Source organism: Phocoena phocoena, chromosome 20, assembly GCF_963924675.1.
Source record: "Phocoena phocoena chromosome 20, mPhoPho1.1, whole genome shotgun sequence".
Lineage (NCBI taxonomy): Eukaryota > Metazoa > Chordata > Mammalia > Artiodactyla > Phocoenidae > Phocoena > Phocoena phocoena.
In genome coordinates, this window is record NC_089238.1 from 7,632,474 (window position 1) to 7,654,248 (window position 21,775).

The 21,775-nt window shown below is 54.5% G+C and overlaps 2 protein-coding genes across 2 annotated transcripts; both read left to right on the top strand.

Annotated features, from left to right (window-relative positions):
- Positions 1–9,657: 9,657 nt before the first annotated feature.
- On the top strand, positions 9,658–15,196 carry CA11 (carbonic anhydrase 11). Its single transcript, XM_065898648.1, has 9 exons — positions 9,658–10,076; positions 10,163–10,237; positions 10,999–11,141; positions 12,893–13,078; positions 13,310–13,405; positions 13,560–13,632; positions 13,737–13,891; positions 14,149–14,314; positions 15,070–15,196. Exons 1-9 carry the CDS (start codon positions 10,010–10,012, stop codon positions 15,093–15,095), a joined length of 987 nt encoding a protein of 328 aa, XP_065754720.1. The 5' UTR covers positions 9,658–10,009; the 3' UTR covers positions 15,096–15,196.
- Positions 15,197–15,690: 494 nt separating this feature from the next.
- Positions 15,691–21,571, top strand: DBP (D-box binding PAR bZIP transcription factor). Its single transcript, XM_065898451.1, has 4 exons — positions 15,691–16,341; positions 17,232–17,642; positions 19,263–19,474; positions 21,072–21,571. The coding sequence occupies exons 1-4, from the start codon at positions 16,203–16,205 to the stop codon at positions 21,285–21,287; spliced, it is 978 nt and encodes a 325-aa protein (XP_065754523.1). The 5' UTR covers positions 15,691–16,202; the 3' UTR covers positions 21,288–21,571.
- Positions 21,572–21,775: the final 204 nt, after the last annotated feature.

The following is a 21,775-nucleotide window of genomic DNA, read 5'->3' on the forward strand; positions in this document are numbered from 1 at the left end:
AGCTCTCTGACAGAATAGCCAATCCAATGAAAAAGCTGATATGACGTCACTGGGTGCTGGTCAGATTTATATTGCCTGACGATTAGTTAAAACCGGTGGGAGGGGAGAGTGGCTAGAAAAGGTGGGAAATACACCTGAGGAAAGCACAGCAGTGTCAGATTTCCAGAAAGTTCCAGATTGAGAAACACTTGGTTTCTGATGGCCCCAGGATGGTCTCTGAGAAAAGAATAATGGAACTTTGAGTGACTATCTGAAGAGGGTTCTCATGGGTTCACCTGGTCTTGAAGCACAGCCTAACCCCTTTCCTGAGGGAATAGCCAATTGGGAGCCACAGAGTGGTGTGACGTCACTTGGTGCTAAGCAGAATTCGATTCCACCCAACAGCTGGGTACCTACAGGCCAGAGGGATGGGGTTAAAAAGGCAGGAAGCTTCAGTACTATGGAATGGAAGGCCGTCAGGGCCTATGATCTTCCTTGTCACCCTGGCCTCTGCCCCCACAATCAACAAAAAAATTTCAAATTTGGGTGACCTTGGTAGGAGAGAAAGTGAGCTAGTACTTTGAAGGAATCTCAGACAAAGTGATATGACTTAAGGTCCACTGGTGCCTAGAGAGCAACCTATTCTTTCCCTGAGAGAAAAGCAGGCCTCTTAGCCAATGGGGAGTCAGGCTGGGCCATGATGTCATTGGGTGCTAGGCAGAGAGAACAGACCCTCCCGCCAATGTTCTGGGTATGCTCCTGAGGAGACTAAGAAAGGCAGGAAATAGCCTTCAAGAGGTGGCTGACCCCCAAGCTACCAATACTATCCTATATATGGGGAGGCTTGCCTTTGGCTTCCAACTGGGCCCTGGGTGCGGGCATATCTGAAGCAGGAGTTAGGAGTCATTAAGGGGTTTTCTAAGAAGAGTTCTGTGTTTCAGAAAAGTTCTAGATTTCTTTATCTTGCTCTTTCCATCCTTTCTCAAAATCAGTTCAATCGGGCACTTACCCCACTACTTCACCCTCACATCTACTTACAACTTTAATAATATATTGGCCAGGGACTTCCCTGGTGGTGCAGTGGTTAAGAATCCGCCTGCCAATGCAGGGGACACGGGTTCGAGCCCTGGTACGCGAAGATCCCACATGCCGCAGAGCCCGTGCGCCACAACTGCTGAGCCTGTGCTCTAGAGCCCACAAGCCACAACTACTGAGCCCTCGTGCCACAACTACTGAAGCCCACGCGTGCCCAGAGCCTGTGCTCTGCAACAAGAGAAGCCAACGCAGTGAGAAGCACACGCACCGCAACGAAGAGTAGCCCCCTCTCTCTGCAACTAGAGAAAACCTGCACACAATGAAGACCCAATGCTGCCAAAAATAAATAAATAAATTTTAAAAATATATTGGCCAGCTATTTTACCAACAAAACTGAGTTTATTAGGGACTAGCAGAGAAATCACAACCAGCGATATGCAAAGATGCGTGACCATAAGCAAATCCAGAGAACAAGCAAGGGGAACATGCTTTTATAGGGAAAAGAGGAGAGTTGGGAGGGGCTGTAATAACCAAAGAGTCCATTGGAGGAAACTGGGAGTCCAAAGTATGGAGGCTTTGCATTGGTTGGCCTGCTACAGTCTGACTGGCTGAGCTGCCCTGGATGGAGAGGTTTTCTTCTTCCTTCTGATAGTAACCTAGAGGTACCTTCCTATCACAGAAGTAGGTTTACTTCTCTCCTGTTAATTGAGGTCTCCTGGCGGGATCTGAGAGCGCCCCCTACAGGCCTGTCCCAACTCCAACTCTACCTGAGGTTTCTTCAGTTACACATACTGAATATGTTCATAATTCAGCCATTTTTTTTTACCATGTCCACTGCTACCACCATGATCCAAGCCATCACCACTCTTTGCCTGAATTACAGGCAGTCTCCATACTGGTCTCCCCACTACCCTCTTAGAGTCTTCTTCACACAGAAGCTAGGATAATGATTTAAAACCTAAGTCAGACCCCTGACCTAGGCCCCAGTGGACCGTGCTGTTACTATGCTCAAAACTCTTGTCTTCCCATCTTTCTCAGAATAAGATCCAAAGTCCTTGCCCTGCCCTACAAAGCCTTACTTGATCCACTCCCACCCCATACCTGACCTCACCTCTTACAACTTTCCCTCATTCACCCCTCTGCAGCTACACTGGTCTCCTTCCCGTTCCTTTAAAAACCAAGAACACTCTGCTTCAGGGCCTTTGCACTTGCCCTTCTCTCTTCCTGGGACACACTACCTTGTATAGCAGCAAGCTAGTTCCCGTACTTCATTAAGGACTTCCATTAGTCAGGTTAGGCTAGCCCTGTTGGCTTGACACAATGAGAGTTGATTTCTTTCTCATGTACCTGTCCCATGCAAGTCAGCAAGGGGCGATTTTCCACACAATCATTGAAACACCCAGGCTGAGAGGCATCCACCGTCTTGTCACGGCACCAGCTGCAACCCGTGGTATCCTTGATCACTGAGGAGGGGGGAGAGAGAGACAGACAGACAGACAGAGGGTATTGAATGGTCCCACACAAGAAATAGATGCTTTTGGGCTTCCCTGGTAGCACAGTGATTGAGAATCTGCCTGCCAATGTGGGGGACACGTGTTCGAGCCCTGGTCTGGGAAGATCCCACATGCCGCGGAGCAACTGGGCCCGTGAGCCACAATTACTGAGCCTCCGCGTCTGGAGCCTGTGCTCCTCAACAAGAGAGGCCGCAACAGTGAGAGGCCCGCACACCGCGATGAAGAGTGGCCCCCACTCGCCGCAACTAGAGAAAGCCCTCGCACAGAAACGAAGACCCAACACAGCCAAAAATAAATTAATTAATTAATTAAAAAAAATAAAAAAGAAATAGATGCTTTAGCCCAGGAACGACTCTAGCCCTTCCACTCACAGCTCATTAGTCAGGATTACAGTTGGACAAAGACAGGAAAGCAGAATTCTCCTATGTGCCCAGAAAGAGAGAAGAACCAGTGTATTAGTTTTCTATTGCTGCCATAACAAAGTAACACAAATTCTGCTGCTAAAACAACACAGAGTTATTCTCTGACAATTCTAGAGGTCCAAAGCCCAACATGGATTTTACTGGGCTGAAATCAAGGTATCAACAAAGCTGCATTCCTTCTGGAACCTCTAGGGAAGAATGTTTCCTTTCCATTCCCTGCGCCTAGATGCCACTTGCATTCGTTGGCTCATGGCCCCTTCCTCTGTCTTCAAAGCCAATAATGGTAAGTCGAGTCCCTTTCACACTTAAGATTTCTTCTTCCTCTTCTTCTCTTTCTCCTCCTCCTCTTCCTCCTTCTTCTTTTTCCTCTCTTTTTTTATTTTTTATTGTTTTGTGGTATGCGGGCCTCTCACTGTTGTGGCCTCTCCTGCTGCGGAGCACAGGCTCCGGACACGCAGGCTCAGCGGCCATGGCTCACGGGCCCAGCTGCTCCTCGGCACGTGGGATCTTTCCGGACCGGGGCACGAACCCGCGTCCCCTGCATTGGCAGGCGGACTCTCAACCACTGCGCCACCAGGAAAGCCCACAAATCTAAATCTTAAAAAAAAAAAAAAAAGAAAGAAAGAAGCAATGATAGAGGCAAGGAGACTTAGCATCCATCACACAAGTAGCTGGCAAGTAGCCGGCATTCAAACTTAGTTCTCCAGAGCTGAGCTATCCAATCAGTAGCCACTGCCACATTGGTGGTGGGTGGATAACATATCCGACAGAGCAGATAAAGAACATTTCCATCATCGCAGAAACTTCTATTGGACGGCACTGCTCTAGAGACGATTTTCATGAAGTGCATGGACTCTGGAGCCAGACCGCCTGGGTTCTAATCCCTCTCTGCTCCTCAGTTTTCTCATCTGTGAAATGGGGGTGGTGATGATGATGATAATAGGAAGTAACCCACAGGGCATATTATGAGGATTAAATGAATTAACATGTGTAGGTAATGGGCTTAGAACAGTGTCTGGCACAGAGTAAGAGCCATTGGAGTTTGTTTTTATTATTTAAACACTGGTGGTCACACATCCCCCAGGAGAGGCGAACCCAGAAGGTGAGAACACAGATCGGGAGGATTTTTCCCAGGCTCCCCCAGAGAGTTAAGAGCAGGGAAGGAGGGGCGAGGAGGCCAAGAGGGGCTGTGGGAACCACCCGGGCCTGGAGAGTCCTGGCCCTGCTGCCTCCTACTCAGGGGTTGGGGACGTAGGAGACAAAAGTGAGGAGCGGGGCAAGCCGCATATGTTCTTTTTGACCCAAACTTTGTTCCCAGTGCCTGAGACGAATAGGCGTGAAATTCACATCTGGGACCCACCTCCGGCCTGGCCATTCCCTCCCGCCTCTGGGCATTGAGCCCAGTCTGTCTTGCTGCTATAATGGAAGCAGCACAGGTGGCTTCCAGAATTCAGAAGAGGCCCCTGCCCACCGCAGCAGCACTGATGGCTTCCTGAAAGAGCAGACTCCTGAAATGCATATGAGCTGAGCACGAATTTGCCCAGCAGAGGAGGCAGAAAGAAAGGCCAAGTTAGAAGTTACAGTTTGTGCAAAGGTCCAGAGGCCAGAGGGCCCGGTGTGGTAAGAGAGGAGAGATGAGGCTGGGGATAGGGGGTAGTCAAGGCATGTGGGGCCTCTAAGACCGGGCTGAGGGCCTGAGTTTTTCCCCAGTGCCCCTGGGGAACCCTAGGAGGTCTATGACCAGAGGATCAGCCCTGTATGAGAAACAAACGTGATATGGACCATCACAGAGGTGGCTCTGTTCAACGGGCCAGCCCCAACAAGGCCTTGAATACAGCCTGCAAGTCAGGAAACTTCTCTCAGAGGATGTGACGTCTGAGGTAGGTCTTGAAGGACAGAGGAAGGATTTGGACATGACAAGAAAGGTGGAGAGGTGGGGACTTTGTCCAGAGGTGCTGGGGAACTATGGGAAGGCTATAACTAGGGGAGAGGTGAGGTCAACTCTGAATGTAGAAGAGCCCTCCGGGGTCCCTGGAGGGGGAGGGAGACTGCGGTGGGGGAGGGGCTGGAGGGAGGATCCTGGTGGGAGAAGATGAGTTCTGAGCCAGGGCTGGGATGTTATAGGGACAGAAAGAGGGTCAGGAAAATGTTACCTACACTGGAAGACTTCCTCTTACCCCCATGTAAGAAAATCTTTTTCTTAGCCATTTCTAGATGCAATGCCACAGTCCCTATATTTCACTTCATTCTCTCACTTATTCATTCATTCAACATATTCTCCCAAGTTCTCCCTGGGAAATGCTGGGACCAGGACCTGAGTCAGTCCCCGGATTTGCCCTGGAGGAGCTCCCAGTCTGGGAGGGTGAGGTACGAGAGAGACCTGGGTACAGTCACATTGGTGTGATGTGTAATAATGGGGGCAGCACAGGGCCCAGGCTGAGAGGTCAGGGAAGACTTCTTGGAGGAGGTGAGGCCCTCCCTGGGCCTTGAAGGAAATCCAAGTGTCTCCCAGGCTGATGGGAGGGGTGAGAATCTCTAGGGAGAGACATCAGGAGCATCGTCTCATTCAATCACGTCCGACTTCTCTCCTGAGGACGCCCATGTCCTTTATGGAGGGTGATGCCGGGGACCCAGAGATGGGTCAGGCCTGGGCCCTGGAGGAAGGGCACACAGGGGACACAGTCCCTCTCCTAATGAGATCTGTGCTCTAATGGAGGTACCCAGGACATTGGGAAGGTCCACAGAAGACACAGACCTAGCCTGAAGGTCAGGGAGGGCTTCCTGGAGGAGGAGAGTCAAAGTGTGGGGAGAGCCTACTCTTCCTGTCATGTCAGTCTGTCTTCTCTCCCTCCGTGTATCTCTGGTTCCTTCATTGGCTCTCCCTGTGATGAGTTCCATGTCTTTCTCATGATGTCTCCCAACCCCTGGGGTAGGCGGCTATAAAAAATTACACAAACTGCACGGCTAAAAATAAGAGAAATTTATTCTCCCGCGGTTCTGGAGGCCAGAAGTCTGACATCAAGGTGTGGGCAGGGCCATAGTCCCTCCGAAGGCTCTAGGGGAGGATCCATCCTTGCCTCTTCCAGCTTCTGGTGGCTCCTCGTGTTCCTTGGCTTGTGGTTGCATTACCCCAATCTCTGCTCTGTCTTCACATCACCTTCTCCTCTGTCTCAAATCTCACCCTGCCTTTCTTTTCCCTTTTTCTTTTTTTTAAGTTGAAGTAGAGTTGATTTACAATATTCTGTTAGTTTCAGATGTGCACAAAATGATTCGGTTATATATATACATATGTATATATCTATGTAGATATATACGTATGTATATATATCTATATTCTTTTCTCCTGATTCTTTTCCATTATAGTTTATTAGAAGATATTGAATGTAGTTCCCTGTGCTATACAGTAAATCCCTGTTGTTTATCTATGCCTTTATTTTATAAGAACTTATCACTGGATTTAGGGTTCACCCAGACAATGTGGGATGATCTGATGTCAAGATCATTATCTTAATTACATCTCCAAAGACCCTTTTGCCAGATAAGGTCCTATTCACAGGTTCTGAGCGGACATGTCTCTTTTTGCGGGGAGGGAGGCATCAGTCAACCCATGACATGTTGGGTGAGTTACTTCCTTCTCTGAGCCTCGGGGTTCTATCTGTATAAGGGGGCTAATACTAACCCCCACCTGATGGGGCAACTTTGAGGGTTAACAAAACCTAAAGAGTGCATGGTACAGCCCCAGTGTCTAGAAAACTCTCAATCAGAGTGGCTTCCATTTATTTATTTATTTGTTTGGTTGCGCCGGGTCTTAGTTGCGGCAGGCAGGCTCCTTAGTTGCAGCTCGCAGGCTCTTTAGTTGTGGCATGCATGTGGATCTAGTTCCCTGACCAGGGATCGAACCCAGGCCCCCCATATTGGGAGCGCGAGTCTTAACCGCTGCACCACCAGGGAAGTCCCTGGCTTCCATTTCTTATTGATTTATTTGTCTGTCAGAGCTGGGTTCTTCTGCCAGTCTTTTCCTGCCACTTCCCCGTAGTCTCTGCACATATGTCTCCATCATATTTTCTCCATCCTTCTTTGCTTCCTTCCTGTATAACTCTGGGCAAGCCCTTTGAGACTTGGCTTACTCATCTGTAAAACGGGATAATATCTTCTCTTTCATAGAGAGGCTGTGATGATTACATGAGTCAGTTCATAGAAAGTGCTCAGAACTTTGCCTGGTATGTAGTAGGTACTTTATGTGCTGGCTGCTATTACTGTAATTATTATTATTACTACTACTGCTTTGGTTTCCTTTGTCTTGACTCTTTTCCCTGTCTCCGCAGCTCCCTCTGTCTTCAAGAGTCTCTCTTGACACATTCCTGCCTTTCTGAATAAGTGTCTCACCAACCTCTAAGCCTCACAGGCCTTTAAGAGTCCCGTCTCTCTCCATTCCTCTCTCTCTTCCTCTCCCCACCTGTGACGGTTTTAAAATAAGCCCACATTCTTTGATACCCCTCTGTTCAAGAGGAAGAGCTTAGTCTCTTTCCCTTTGAATGTGGGCTAGACTTACTGTTTCACCTCCAATGAATAGAATAAAGAAGTGATGGTGTCAGGAATTCCCTGGCGGTCCAGTGGTTAGGACTCGGCGCTTTCTGCTGGGGCCTGGGTTCAATCCCTGGTCAGGGAACTGGGATCCTGCGGGATATGCAATGCAGCCAAAAAAAAAAAAAAAGGGATGATGTGTGACTTTGGACATAGGTCATATAAGACACTGCTCGCTCGCTCTCTCTCTCTCTCTCCCTCTCTCTCTCTCTCCAATCACTCGCTCTGAGGGGGAAGTCAGCGGCCATGTTGTGAGGACACTAAAGCAGCCCTATGGAGGGGCTCACCTAGTAAGCAGCTGAGGCCTCTTGCCAAGCACCATGTAGGTGAGCTTGGAAGTAACCTTCCAGCCCCAGTCAAGCCTTCAGATGACTGCAGCCCTGGCCAATAGCTTACTGCACCTTCATGAGAGACTCTGAGTTCTCTGTTGTTATCTGAGCCAGAGCCACCCAACCAAACTGCTCCAAAATTCCTACCCCTCAGAAACCATGAGATAATAAATATTTGTAGCTTTAAGCCACTGAGTTTTAAGATAATTTGTTATGTGACAAGGGATAATGAATATACCTTTCTTTCTCGTGTTTTCTCTGTCTCTTCATTTCGGACTCTCCTGGGTGTCTCCATCTCCCTCCATTACAGGTCCTTGAATGTCCATCTCCAATTCTCTATCCCTGAATGACTCTGTGTTTCTGAATTCTCTTTAGTCTCATTCTTCATGTCAGCTGACCTGTTTCTGGGACTCTCTCCCCCTATCTGGGTCTCTCTGTCTCTGTCCATCTGTTGGTCTCTGTTCATACCTCTTTCTCTGCATGAGTGCGTCTCTTTATAGATGTGCACATGTGTCTGCCTCGTTCTCTGTCTCCTCCTCTCTCTGCCCCTTGCTCTGGGTGAGTGTTTCTCTGTCGCTCTGTCTTTAGATCTCTTTTTCTGTTTCTGTCTCTCCCCACACACCTCCTGCCTGGCATCTTGCTCTTCCATCTTTAACCTGGTATGTGGGACTCTCTCTCTCCTCTCTCTCTCTCTCTCTCTAGGTCTCTCTGCTTCTATCTCCAAGTTTGTGTGTCTACATCTGTCTCTCTGTGGGTCTCTGTATCTCTTTCTCTGCCTCCATCTGCATCTGTTTCCTTTTGTATTTTTTTCCCTGTCATTCTGGGGGGTCTCCCTCTCTCTGTATCTCTCTCTCTTCTCGGTGTGTATTTGTTTCTGTATCTCCTTCATTCAATGTATGTAAGTCTCTCTGTCTCTCTCTCTCCTGCCGCCGCCACCTCCCCCAGCAGCCCCCCAACCGCCCCAGCCTGCCCTCTCATCTCTACCCTGCATCTGCCTCCACCACGGCTCTCCGTATCCATCTCAGGCTCCCCTTCCCTTCCCAAGCCTCCACTGTTCCCTGACCTCACCTCTGCTCTGTCTTCTCTGCCTTCCCGGCTCCTCCAGCCTCTCTCTCTCCCTCTCCAAGTCTCTGCCTCCCCCTCCTGGTCAGCCGCCCACATCGCGCGCCAGTCTCCCAGGGGATCCCGCAGCCGGGTTAAGGGAGCCCCTGGCGGAGGCCCGAGTGATGCATTGGGCGGGGGGCTGCAGGCACTGATGCAGGCTCCAACCTGGGTCCCCGCGAGCTGGGAGACGCCGGATCCTCCGGGGCCAGCGGCCCTGAGAGGGAAGACATCCGAGGACTCTTCCAGCTCCACCTTAAGCGCCCCCCTTCCCCCTTCTGCGGAGGATGGAAACTGCCAGGTCTTGGGCCCCAGGTGTCCGGGCCACCCCCGCCCCCATGGCCCCAGCGCGGCTGGGAGCTGAGGACCATCCCCCACAACGACCCCTCCATCCTGCCCCTGGGGCATCCCACACACACACACCCACGCCAGCCCGAGGAGGAGGGTTCTCTGCTGTGAGAGCTCCCCCCACCCCCAAACAACGATAGAAAAATTAAATAACAGCAAGAGAGAGAAGAGAGGGAGGGGGAGGAGGGAGGAAGGGAAGAGAGAGAAGAGAGAGACGGAGAAACCAAGGAGGCAGGAGAGGAGGAGGTGGGGAGAGGGAGAGGAGCTGGAGGCCGAGCGGGAGCGAGGGAGGAGGAGGAGAAGGGGAGAGAAGCGGGATGGAGGTATGGAGTTAGGTGGCTTGCGAGAGCGTAATGAAAAGAGAACGAAGAGGGGGATGTGGATTAGAGACCCAGAGGTAACCCGAGGGAGAAGCATAAGGCAGAGAGAGTAGGAAGATCGGGAGGTAGAGGGAGAAGGAGGGTCCGGGAAAAGAGGAGAGGAAGGGGAGGCATAGAGAGGGAGGAGAGGAGAGCGGAGTAGGGGCGTGGGGGCGTCTCAGTCCCCGGCTGCCTCAGTAACTGGGGAACTGGGACTCCCTGTGGGTAGGAGAGGAAGGCTGGAAGTCCGGAGGGGTCGGGGTTCCACAAAGAGAGGAAGAAGCTGAGAGAGGGCGGGCCAGGGCATTGGGAAGGGGTCGCCCCGAGGCCTCCCGGGGATGGGGGGTGCAGCTCGTCTGAACGCCCCTCGAGCGCTGCTACTCTGGGCCGCACTGGGGGCGGCAGGTAAGGCCTGGGGGTTGGGGCAGGAGCCCCTGACTGGGGTGGGGGAGGGGTGCCAAGGAGAGGGGTTCAGGCTGCTTTCTCCCCAGCTCACATCGGACCCGCACCTGACCCCGAGGACTGGTGGAGCTACAAGGATAATCTCCAGGGAAACTTCGTGCCAGGTGCAGCCAGGGCGGGGACCCAAGAGTCTGGGCTGCCGGGCGCTTTCTTCCTGAGACCCAGGAGTTCTCTCCTTCCCGCCCCCCACCCCTGCAGGACGCAGGAGTCCCATCCCCTTCCTTCCTCCCTCAGGAGGCCCGAGGCCCAGCTTCTGAACCCGAGGGGCTCAGCATGGGACATTATACATTAGCATTTCAAGTAGTGAGTGGGAGGGAGTGGAAGGTAAGGGAGTGTGGGGCTGGAAAAGTGTGTGTGTGTTTCCTGGGAAAGAGGCAGGTAGGTCCTGGCTCCTACTGAGAACCAGAGGTTCAGTGGCCCCGTTGCCCACCTCGTCCAGCCCTCTCTTGCAATTCCTTCTCCCCACTACATTCATTATCCGGCTGTGGGACAAGGGAGACAAAAAGAACTACAACTCCCATGGGCTCTGGGGCAGGCAGGCACTGGATGGGTAGGCTGGCAGTCTAGGGGCTGCTGGGAGTTGTAGTTCCTTCCCCAATGACAATTTAAGATAGGCTTGATCAAAGAGACTAAGAGGTGTTGGGGAGGGCGAGGCGGTCCTTAGGAAACTCCTCCAAGATTCTTCTAGGACCTAGGATTCTGGATCCCAGCCCCCTCCTCCCTCAAAGCCAGGAGTCCAGATTCCCAGCCCTTCGTCTCCTGGGATCCAAGGAGTCCAGACCACAGCCTTCCCAGCAGATCCCAGCCTTGGGATCCAGTCCATATTTCTGACTCCCTTTCCTCCCTGCCCCACACCTGCTCCCAGGGCCTCCCTTCTGGGGCCTGGTGAACGCAGCCTGGAGTCTGTGTGCTGTGGGGAAGCGACAGAGCCCCGTGGATGTGGAGCTGAAGAGGGTCCTTTATGACCCCTTTCTGCCCCCGCTGAGACTCAGCACAGGGGGAGAGAAGGTAAGGGGCCTGGAGGGCGGGGTTACCGAATCCACTGGGGCTGGGCCTGAGTGGAAGTGGGGGCAGGGCTTTCAGTTGGGAGGCTAGCCTTGGGGAAGGAGGCCTACAACACAATGGGTGGAGAGGAGGCTACTTACACTCCACAGTGGATCACCAATTGTTCCCTCCTCAAACATGGCTCCTAGTCTTCCCATCTCTTAGAATCAGTGGTAAAACAGACTCAGTGTGCCAGGCGCTGTTTTCAAACTTGATAAATCCTCTAATTTTCACAACAACCCCATGAAATAGGTACAATTATTATCCTTATTTTATGGATGCAGAAACTGAGGCACAGAGAGGTTAAGTTACTTACCCGAGGTCAAACAGCTAGAGAGTGCCAGGGCTGGGATTCAAAGCTAGGCAGTGTGGTCCCAGAATCCATGTGTTTGCCCGCTTTGCAATACCATTTGTGGGGTTTTTTGGCCGCGCCCCGCAGCATGTGGGATCTTGCTTCCCCGCCCAGGGATCGAACCTGCACCCCCTGCACTGGAAGCGCAGAGTCTTAACCACTGGACCACCAGGGAAGTCCCGCAATACCATTTCTCATAAGAGGTGGCACTACCATTCACTCAGCCAAAAGTCTCAGAGCTATTCCCCATCTCATTTCCTCCTTCACTCCCATTTCCCATCCATGTCCTTTCTAGTCTCCTTGCTAAACAGCATTTCACTTCTTGTCCCTCCACTGCTCCCACCAACATCTTGCACCTGGACTGGTGCCATTGCCTCCTTGCTGGCCTGCTTCTCTGCCTCCTGCAATCCATTCTCCATCCCACAGCTAGAGAGATGTTTAAAAACACAAACCAGATCATACCACTCTCTCCTACTCAAAATCCTTCTATTAGGACAAGTAATAACAGCACACACTTACACAGTACTTAGCCTGTGCCTGGCACTGTGCCAAGTGTGTTACATACATTCAATTATTTAAATAAAAATACAAAATACCCCATCATTGCCCACAAGGCTGTGCACCATCTGGCTCCCATCACCACTCTCTCCTTTGCTCACTGGGCTCTGGTCCCACTGGCTTCTTCACTGTCACTAAAATAGGCCATCTCAGGGCTTTGCACTGACTGTTCTCCCTTCTGGAATGCCCTTCTCCCTGCGCCTTGCAACTAACCCCTCCTTATCCTTCAGGTCTCCATTCAAATGTCACTTCCTCATGGAAGCCTTTCTTGACACCCCACCCCCATCCCAATCTATGGGTCATCCCCCCCTTTTTTGGCTGTGCTGCTTGCAGGATCTCAGTTCCCCGAACAGGGATTGAACCCAAACCCTGGCAGTGAAAGCGCAGAGTCCTAACCACTAGACTGCCAAGGAATTCCCTGGGTTTCCTATTATACTTTATCAGAACTCCCAGTGTGAGCATAGGATGTAATTAACTAAGCATTTACTTACATGATTCAGAATTTATTGTCTGTCTCTCCTCCACTGGAGCAGAAGCTCCATGAGGCCCAGAATTTTTGTCTACTTGCTCATTGCTCTCTTCCTGGCATCCATGGCACATAGTAGCAGCTCAATAAATATTTGTTAATTAAATTCACCACTATTGAGCACCTACCATGGACCAGCCCAGAGTCTGGAAAGACATTAGTGTTCAGACTATGATGAATGATTAAATGTTTGTTGGCAGAGGGAAATGTACGAATGGAAAACAGTAGGGAAAAGGTCTTCTCTCTGCATCCCTATGAAGGCCTCCACCTCTCCCACAGCTCCGAGGAACACTGTACAACACCGGTCGCCATGTCTCCTTCCTGCCTGCACCCCGGCCTGTGGTCAATGTGTCTGGGGGGCCCCTCCTTTATAGCCACCGACTCAGTGAACTGCGGCTGCTATTTGGAGCGCGTGATGGAGCTGGCTCTGAACACCAGATCAACCACCAGGGTTTCTCTGCTGAGGTGATGCCTGCTAACCTCTGACCCTCGACCTTCACCCTGAGTCGACCCAATTCCTCCCACCTCACCCTCCTCTTAATGCCTCATCCCATCCTCCTCCACAGACCTACCCCCGCAACCCTGAACACTAATCCTTAACCTGACTTGGGGCCCCAAAGGCCCAGAGCTGCACCCATTGCCCATTCTGTCCCCCCTGTCTGCCAGGGGACCCCACTCTCTGTGCTCCCCTCGCAGGTGCAGCTCATCCACTTCAACCAAGAACTCTACGGGAACCTCAGCACCGCCTCCCGGGGCCCCAATGGCCTGGCCATTCTCAGCCTCTTTGTCAATGTGAGCCCAGGCAAGATTCGGGAGGGAGGGGCTGGAACCTGGGGTCTGAGAAGAGGGAGGCTGGAAGGCCCCAGACTCCGGGGTCCTAGGGGAGGAAGGAGTTGGGGGCTTGGACTTCCGTGTTCCTATCTCCTCGCCTCATAACTCCACACAGGTGGCTGGTAGCTCAAACCCATTCCTTAGCCGCCTCCTTAACCGTGACACCATCACCCGCATCTCCTACAAGAGTAAGTCCCTGGGCATTGGAGGGTGGAGAGGGTGGGGGTGGGGTGTGCACATAGGGGAGCTCAGCAGGGGCACCCCTCTTCACTCTGACCTGATATTCCCACAGATGATGCCTACTTTCTTCAAGACCTAAGCCTGGAGCTCCTGTTCCCCGAATCCTTTGGCTTCATCACCTATCAGGGCTCTCTCAGCACCCCACCCTGCTCGGAGACTGTTACCTGGATCCTCATTGACAGGGCCCTAAATATCACCTCCCTCCAGGTGACCCTGGTAGCCCATTGCGCCCTCCCTGCCACCCCCAACCCGTTCCTTGGCCTGGGTGTCCCCTTGCCTCACCTACCCTCCTACCCCCGGTTGACAGGGAACTGGAGGGGATTCGAGAGTCTGACAACCCTGGAGCATCTGGTGGGGGCTGAGCAAGACCCCGCCCACCCGCTCTCTGGGGCAGGGCTTCCCGCGTGACGTCACCAGAACCATTCATTATTCACTCCCAGTTTCCCACCCCCCTTCCACGGCAGATGCACTCCCTGAGACTCCTGAGCCAGAATCCTCCGTCCCAGATCTTCCAGAGCCTCAGCGGTAACGGCCGGCCCCTGCAGCCCTTGGCCCATAGGGCCTTGAGGGGCAACAGGGACCCCCGGCACCCCGAGAGGCGCTGCCGAGGCCCCAACTACCGCCTGCATGGTATGATCCAGTCTGCACCCCCTCCACGTCTTGGTCTAACCCGCCTATGTGTCTCCCCTTGGTGTCTCAATATGCTACAGTCCTACCCCCCTCTGCTGCTCTGTATGATCTAGCCTCTTGAGCTCTCACTCGCTCTTTCTCCCTTCCCCCTTTGTGTCAAAGTGGTACAACCCACCTCCCGGTCATAGACCATTGCTGGTCCATGATTTGTCTTCTTCGCTGCTTGCAACTTGGTGTATAACCCGAGCCCCCTGGTTTCCTTATGGTACGATCAAGTACTAGTCCGTGGTGCCTATTACTATGGCTTTCCGAAATGGTACAGCCCGAATCCTTTTCCCTGTTTTCATGTGGTACAACCCACCTCCCTTACTGAGAAACAGCATGGTACAATCCCCTTTCCCCCCCATTGCCTCCTCGTGGTTCAGCCCAGTGATCTAAAGTCTACCTCTCTGGCTTCTCAACATGGTACAGCCCATACCCTCCACCCATGAATACCTTCACGTAGTTCCACTAATGCTGAAACCGGATGTCCCTATTCCACCCTCCTGCTGCCTCCCTATGGTTCAGCCCAGTGCAGTGACCATTTCCCCCAGCTTCTCAACCTGGTACATTCCGGTTCCCCCTTCGCAGCCCTGCCTGTGGTAGAGCCCCGGGCGGCCCACCCCCACCCCCCCATCCCCGCTCCCTGCATGCTCCCTTCAGGGTCCATCCTATCGTGCCCTAAACTAACGCCCCCCACCCGTGTCATCTTACAGTGGATGGTACCCCCCATGGTCGCTGAGACTCCCCATCGAGGATTGCGCCTGCCTTTCCCAAGCTTCCCCACAAGGGGGGGAGTCACCCCCAAAACAAAGCTATTAAAGGGACAGAATACTTCCTGTATCTCAGTGGTCTGATTCTAGGGGTGGCGGGGAAATATTTGGGTATTAAAGAATAGCAGCCTTCTTCTAGAAACCAATCTCCGTCTTCCTAAACCCCACTACTCGGTTTTTTGGCTTCCCGTTTCCCGTCATTTGGATTCGCGGCTCCTTTAAGCGGCTCTTCTCCCCTCCCACCCCTTTACCCACCGTCCCCGTCAGGCAGCACGCGCAAAGCCATGTGCTTCCCCCTCCCGTCTGCCTCATTGGCCCAAACTGGGTCACGGTCCCGCCCCCAACGCCGTCTGCCATTGGGTGAATGTAGGTCAGGGTCCCGCCTCCCTCCAAAAGGCAAGGTAACTTCACGCACTGAGACCCTCTCTCGCACTCCCAGGACTTGGCGGATCCAGGGGTCCCATTGGCTGTGCGTCTAGAGGGGTCAAGACGCCATTGGCCCGCGCTTTCAGCCGGAGGGAGGCACGCGGCTGGGGTGCAAGGCCGGAGTCTGGCGGGGGCCGAGAGGAGGGGTGCGCTCTGTGGCGTCGGGTGTTTTGGTTTGGCTTTTTTTTTTTTTTCCGCGAAAGAAGTTTGCTTTGGCCACGCCTCAAGGCAGCCGCCTCCTCCTGCCCTCTCCCCGGCCCTCCGCGCACACCTCTTGGTGCAGATTGCAAACCTCCTTCCTAGGAGAGGGCTGCAGATTTTGCAAGAGCCAGGCTCACCCACCTTGTAGAAGGAGCGCCTTGTGTCCCCTTGAACCCTCGGTTGCAAAGAGCCGGCCGCCTGATTTGATCAGCCCCTCACCCAGACTGTATGGTCTCCTGGGACCCTCTTGAGTTGCACGTTTCTGCACCGAGGACTGCAAATCCCCGTCGCTCCTAGGATTTGCAGTGTTCTGGATACTGGAGGCTTGCAAGCTACGCTCGCCCGCCCCTGGGCAGACACTCGCCCGAACCACAGGAGTGTGCTGCTGACTGGCAAGCCAGCTGTTCGCCTCTCCATGAACCCGTGAGCCTGCGGGCAGGTGCCGGGCGATGGCGCGGCCCGTGAGCGACAGGACTCCGGCCCCCCTGCTGCTGGGCAGCCCGACCGGGGCCCCCCCTGGCGGGGGAGCGCTGCTTGGGCTGCGGAGCCTTCTGCAGGGGACCAGCAAGCCCAAAGAGCCAGCCAGCTGTGAGTTCTAGCCCCCATCTCGCCCAACTCAGACACCCTACTCCCTTAGTGCCGGGAGGGTCCACAGCTACCTCCTACGTGCCAAGAGTCCATCCTCCCAACCTTTATCTACCCAAATATTGTACTTAGGTGTTTAGGCCCCTAGATCCCTCAGCACCCAGGACCCAAAAGTACCGGTTCTCATGCCTGTCCACTCCCAGGGCTCAAGACTCTAGGCCCCAGCCCCCTCTTCCTTTTGGTTCCGAGAGTCTGGACCCCTGGGGTCCAGGGAGAAGGGAGGGGGGTGTGTCGGATGCTCACACGGTTGTTACACGGGCTTGGGCGGGGCATCCTGGGGTCACATGGAGTCTAGGGATGAGGAATGTGCCCCAGGAATAGAGCCCCTTCCTGCCCCTTAGAGTGTGGGGGCAGGGAAGAGGGGGTACAGTGCGCAGAGAGTGGGGGGGTTGTAGATTATAGAGGAATTAACAGAGCTGTCATTTTTAAAATCTCTCCTGCCCAACCCTCCACCTACCTCCGTCTGAACTTCCATCCCCCTTCTGTGTGTCTATCCCTTCCTGGGTCTCTGTCCCCATCTCTCTCTTTGCGTCCCTGTCCTCCCCTCTTTTTGAGTCTCCTTTCCTCTCTATCCCTTTCTCGGTCCGCCACCCCCGTCTCTTGTCTTTTCTCTCTGGGTCTCTCTCCCTCTCTGAGCCTCTGTCCCCTCCTCTCTCTGGGTCTTTGCCTTCCCTCCCGGGTCTCTCCCCCACTTCCCTCCTGCCCCCCCCCTCTGGATCTCTGCGGTGTGGGGCTCCATCCCCTCGTTCCTCGTGTCTCTCTCCTCTCGGAGTCGCTTCTTCATCTCCGTCTTTCTCCTCCTCCCCACCCTGCCCGCTTTCTCTGGCCCGCAGGTCTGCTGAAGGAAAAGGAGCGCAAGGCGGCCCCGCCGGCAGCCACGGTCCCCGGGCCGGGCCTGGAGCCAGCGGGACCTGCGGATGCCTCAGCTGGGGCGGTAGTGGGCGGCGGGTCCCCACGGGGACGCCCTGGGGCTGCGCCCGGCCCGGGTCTGTTGGCGCCGCTACTGTGGGAGCGGACGCTGCCGTTCGGCGACGTGGAGTACGTGGACCTGGACGCCTTCCTGCTGGAGCATGGGCTCCCTCCCAGCCCGCCGCCCCCCGGCGGCCCGTCGCCAGCGCCCTCGCCCGTGCGCACACCTGCACCCTCCCCGGGGCCCGGCTCCTGCGGCTCGGCTTCCCCTCGCTCCTCGCCCGGGCACGCCCCCACCCGGGCTGCCCTCGGGGCCGCCGGCGGCCACCGCGCAGGTGCGACGGCTAGGGCGGGGCAGGGCCCTGGTTGGGCGCGGCTTGGACTCCAGAGGGCGGGGGTGTGAGAATCTGGGGGTCTGGACGGTGGGACTGGGGCTGCATGCCCGAATTCCGGGTCCCCTAATTGGGAGATGTCGGGAGAGGAGTCCGGATTCTGTGTCCCCTAATGGATCAGGAACTGCGTATCCTGGACCTATAGGAGATGAGGGACTTGGGACCCCAAGTTCCAGGAAGCCTGCCCAGTGGTGAGGTCGTGTGAATTTTACGTGGGACGTGAGGACAAAGGCTCTGGATACTCGAGGAGTAGGGACTGGGGTCCCAGGACAGTGGAGTTATTTACTGGGGAGTGGACTGCACCCCAGAATCTGGACCCGGAAGCGGTGGAACTGGGGTAGGACCGGAAATCCTAGGCCCTCTACGAGGGAGGAAGACGAGGGCCGGACACAGACTTCGGTTTCCTCAGGACAAAAGGGACTGGCAGCCCTGCCTCCTCGGCCCCCCCATACCAGTGGAGAGGGGCTGGCGCCCCGGGTCCCGGAGTCCTTCAGAAGGGACCTTCATCCTGGGTCTTCCATTGGGGCAAGGACCGAGCTTTCTATATTCCTGGGGTAGGGGCTTGGGGTCCCAGAATCGTGTATATCCTAGTGGCGAGGACGTTTGGGGCCTGAGAATATCGAGGGGGTCGGTTCTCGAGTGTTCCCTAGAGAGCAGAGGGGTCTGGATCCTTGGCGGTTGAAAGGTTCGAGCTGGGAGACCCCAGGGAGCAAGAGGAAAGGTGTGCTCCATCTGGCACCTTGGGGTAGCCAGGGGCGGGCTGCAGGTTGGGGATTCCTAGACACACCTGCTCCTGGCCCGACCTCCGGGCAGGACCAGGGCCCTCCCCTTCCCAGTCGCACATTCCCGCGCCACGTGAGTCCTTTCCTCCCTCCTCCGTGCTTCGTGCTTCGCGCACGCGCGGTCACGCGGGAGGGGGCGGGACTGGGGAAACAGGAGGGTGCCCGTGGCGGCAGGGGGGCGGGGCGGGAAAGCAGGCGCCAGCACGTGACTCGGCCCTGAACCTGTGTCCTCAGTTGGCCCCAGCTGGCTCTCTCTTAAAGGTACAGGCCTCTCTTACGCTTGAACCAACCTGGAACCTCAGAGCCCTTTATGCTTCTCGTCCCTAACTCTTTGGACTTAGCAGCTCTTAAGGAGCTAACCTGAGGTCTTTTCGGTGCATTAAATTCCTTTTCCCTGAACAGCCGGGGGTCTAGGCTTTGGTTGGGGATTCAGTTAAGAAGGGTAGGACTATAGGGAAGGAAGCTAACACTGTAACTCTGAAGTCCTGAGGTTTTAGAAGCAGTAATTCAGGTTCCTGTGCTACTTAGGGCAAGTCATGTATGATTGGGCCTCAGTTTTCCTGTGTGTAAAAGTGGAGCTGGTTTCATGATTTCTAAGCATATTTGTGGCTTAAGGAACCTTCATATTTTATATTAGGGAGGTTGATCCCTGGCAGGCTTTATGTTAAACCCCATAAGGGCCTTCCTTGTGGTGGAAATGATACCTGAGCAGGGGGTAGCCTCTGGGAACCCCCTCCCCAAAATAAATACACACTCAGGTGGCACATTCTATTTCCCCAAGGCCTGACCTCTCGGGACACACCCAGCCCTGTGGACCCAGACACGGTGGAGGTGCTGATGACCTTTGAACCTGACCCAGCTGATTTAGCCCTGTCAAGTATTCCCGGCCATGAGACCTTTGACCCTCGGAGACATCGCTTCTCAGAGGAGGAACTTAAGCCCCAGCCAATCATGAAGAAGGCACGGAAGATCCAGGTGCCAGAGGAGCAGAAGGTGAGCATTGCTGGGTGTAGGACACAGGCTTCGTGGGTGCTGGCTCCACAGCCAGGGATGGCCCTTTCTTTAGTCAGACCTGGGTTTCTCACTTGGGATTAGCTCACATTCTCCTAACCTACAGCTAAGGACCAGTCCTCCTTGGCCAGGGGCTGCACAGGGACAGAGGTTTGGGCTTGAGATTTGTGAAAACCGTATCGTTGTGGGATTCAGACTCAGCCACCACTGCTGGGACAGTTTTACAGGCTTGGAGCTTCTCGTATCGGTTGGACCCAACACCCTCACTGGGGCAGGCTTCAGGCTCTACCAGGCCCAGTTGCTAAGGATAGCATCCTTTAGGAATGTGATATCAGCTTGTTTCTTCTGAGCAGCCAACTAGGCAGGGGTTGGTCCTTGAATCTCTGATCTGGGGCATCCTTCAGGGCAACTGCATCTGCCTAGGATGAAGACTTTGCCAGCCCCTCTAGGCCTTGTTTTCTGGACTCACTGTTAAGAGGCCTCAGGTTCTCATTAGCGGCCAGGGCCACATTCTGATTTGGGGTGCTTTGGGCAGTGACTACATCTCTCTAGCATTCTGTCTTTGTCAGTCCTGGGTTCTTCCCTAACAAGAAGTACCTGGGCTTGTCTCACAAGACTTTGGCATGTCCTTGTGTAAGACACAACTACTTGAAGCAGTGAGTACTGGCCTGTAAACCAAATCTAGACCAGTGGTTTCTCTTGCCATGAGGCCTTGTTGCTAGGGAGTGGGTTTACCGGAGCTAGCAGGGACTAGGCTTTAATGAAATGGGGATGGAGGGGCATCTTTCAGAGCTCTGGGTCGTCCTTGTACTAAGGAGTGGTCCTCCTCCACAGCCAAATTCCAGGACTGGAGAACTCTAAACATAATGGTGTGGGGAGGTCTCAGGATAGGCCCATTTGCAACCAGGGACTGTTGGGGAGGAGGCAGCTCCCTGGCCTCTATTCAAAGCCAGTGGGTCAGAGACTGGCTGTGGTCATTGGGACCACTTACACCTCACTTTTGTTTGCTAATGAGGGGTGAGGTTGCCTTGGCAGCAAGGTCAAAAGGGCCCAGCTCTGAGAGGATTTTTATGGGACACCAAACCCCATCACTAGGGAACCTAGGCTTTCCTTAGCAACCAGGATCTGGAAAGGTGATGTATAGGGCAGTGCTTTTCAATGGGAAAAGTCTTCAGACCCTGAAGGTCTTGTTGCTAGGGAACAAGAATCCTTAGCAAACCAGAAGCTAACTGCAGGCCTTTTGTCAAGTGAGAAGAGCTTGGGCCTCCTCTGCACAGTGGAGACTTGAAGCTCAGTTGCTTGGGGTGGGAGGCTATCTCACGCCTCAGCTGTTGCTAGGGGCCTGCTGTCCATAGCAGCCGGGGCCCTAGAAGGCCAGATCCTTGGGTACCCATTCAGGGGAGATTGGGCATCCTTTAGGCCCCACTGCTGGGTGAGAAGCAGCCCGGGGTGGGGGTGGGGGTGGGGGGGTAGGTTTCTTAGGTGCACTCTGGTCCTTGAAGTCAGAAGCAAAGCTGTTCCTCCCTTCTCTCGCTGGGCCGGGGCCCCTCTGGACCTCAGTGCTTTCCCACCCATCCAGGATGAGAAGTATTGGAGCCGGCGGTACAAGAATAACGAGGCAGCCAAGCGGTCCCGCGACGCCCGGAGGCTCAAGGAGAACCAGATATCGGTGCGGGCGGCCTTCCTGGAGAAGGAGAACGCCCTGCTACGGCAGGAGGTGGTGGCCGTGCGCCAGGAGCTGTCCCACTACCGCGCCGTGCTGTCCCGCTACCAGGCCCAGCACGGAGCCCTGTGAGGCCGCCCCCACCCCAACAGGTGGAGCTCTCCTCCGCCTCACTCAGACTTGCGCCCTGACGCCCTCTTCCCTCCCCGCCCTGTGGCCCACGGGCCGGCCAGCTGGGTGCCCCAGGGATGTGATGATGCAGATAAATACATTTATATTTTTAAGAAAAAGTGAGCCTCCCCGCTCCCTCGCGGGGGCGGGGAAGGTCCTCAGTGTGTGCCCCCCGGCACGTCGGGGACCCCATCCTCCCACCGCCTCCGTTAACACGATCCTGAATAAATCTTGAGAACCCCAGAGCCAGCTGTCGTGGGGGAGGAGGCAGCTCCCTGGCCCCAGTTCAAGGCCAGCGGGTCACGCTGGCCGCAGTCCATGGGCAGGTCTGGGCTTCGGTCCATAAAAGGCAGGAGCTGCTGGAAGTGCCTAGAGTCTGTTCCCTCCCACGGGCTGCTGGATGGAGGAAGGGGCGAGGGCCTGAGAGGAATGAAGCCACTACCTTTATT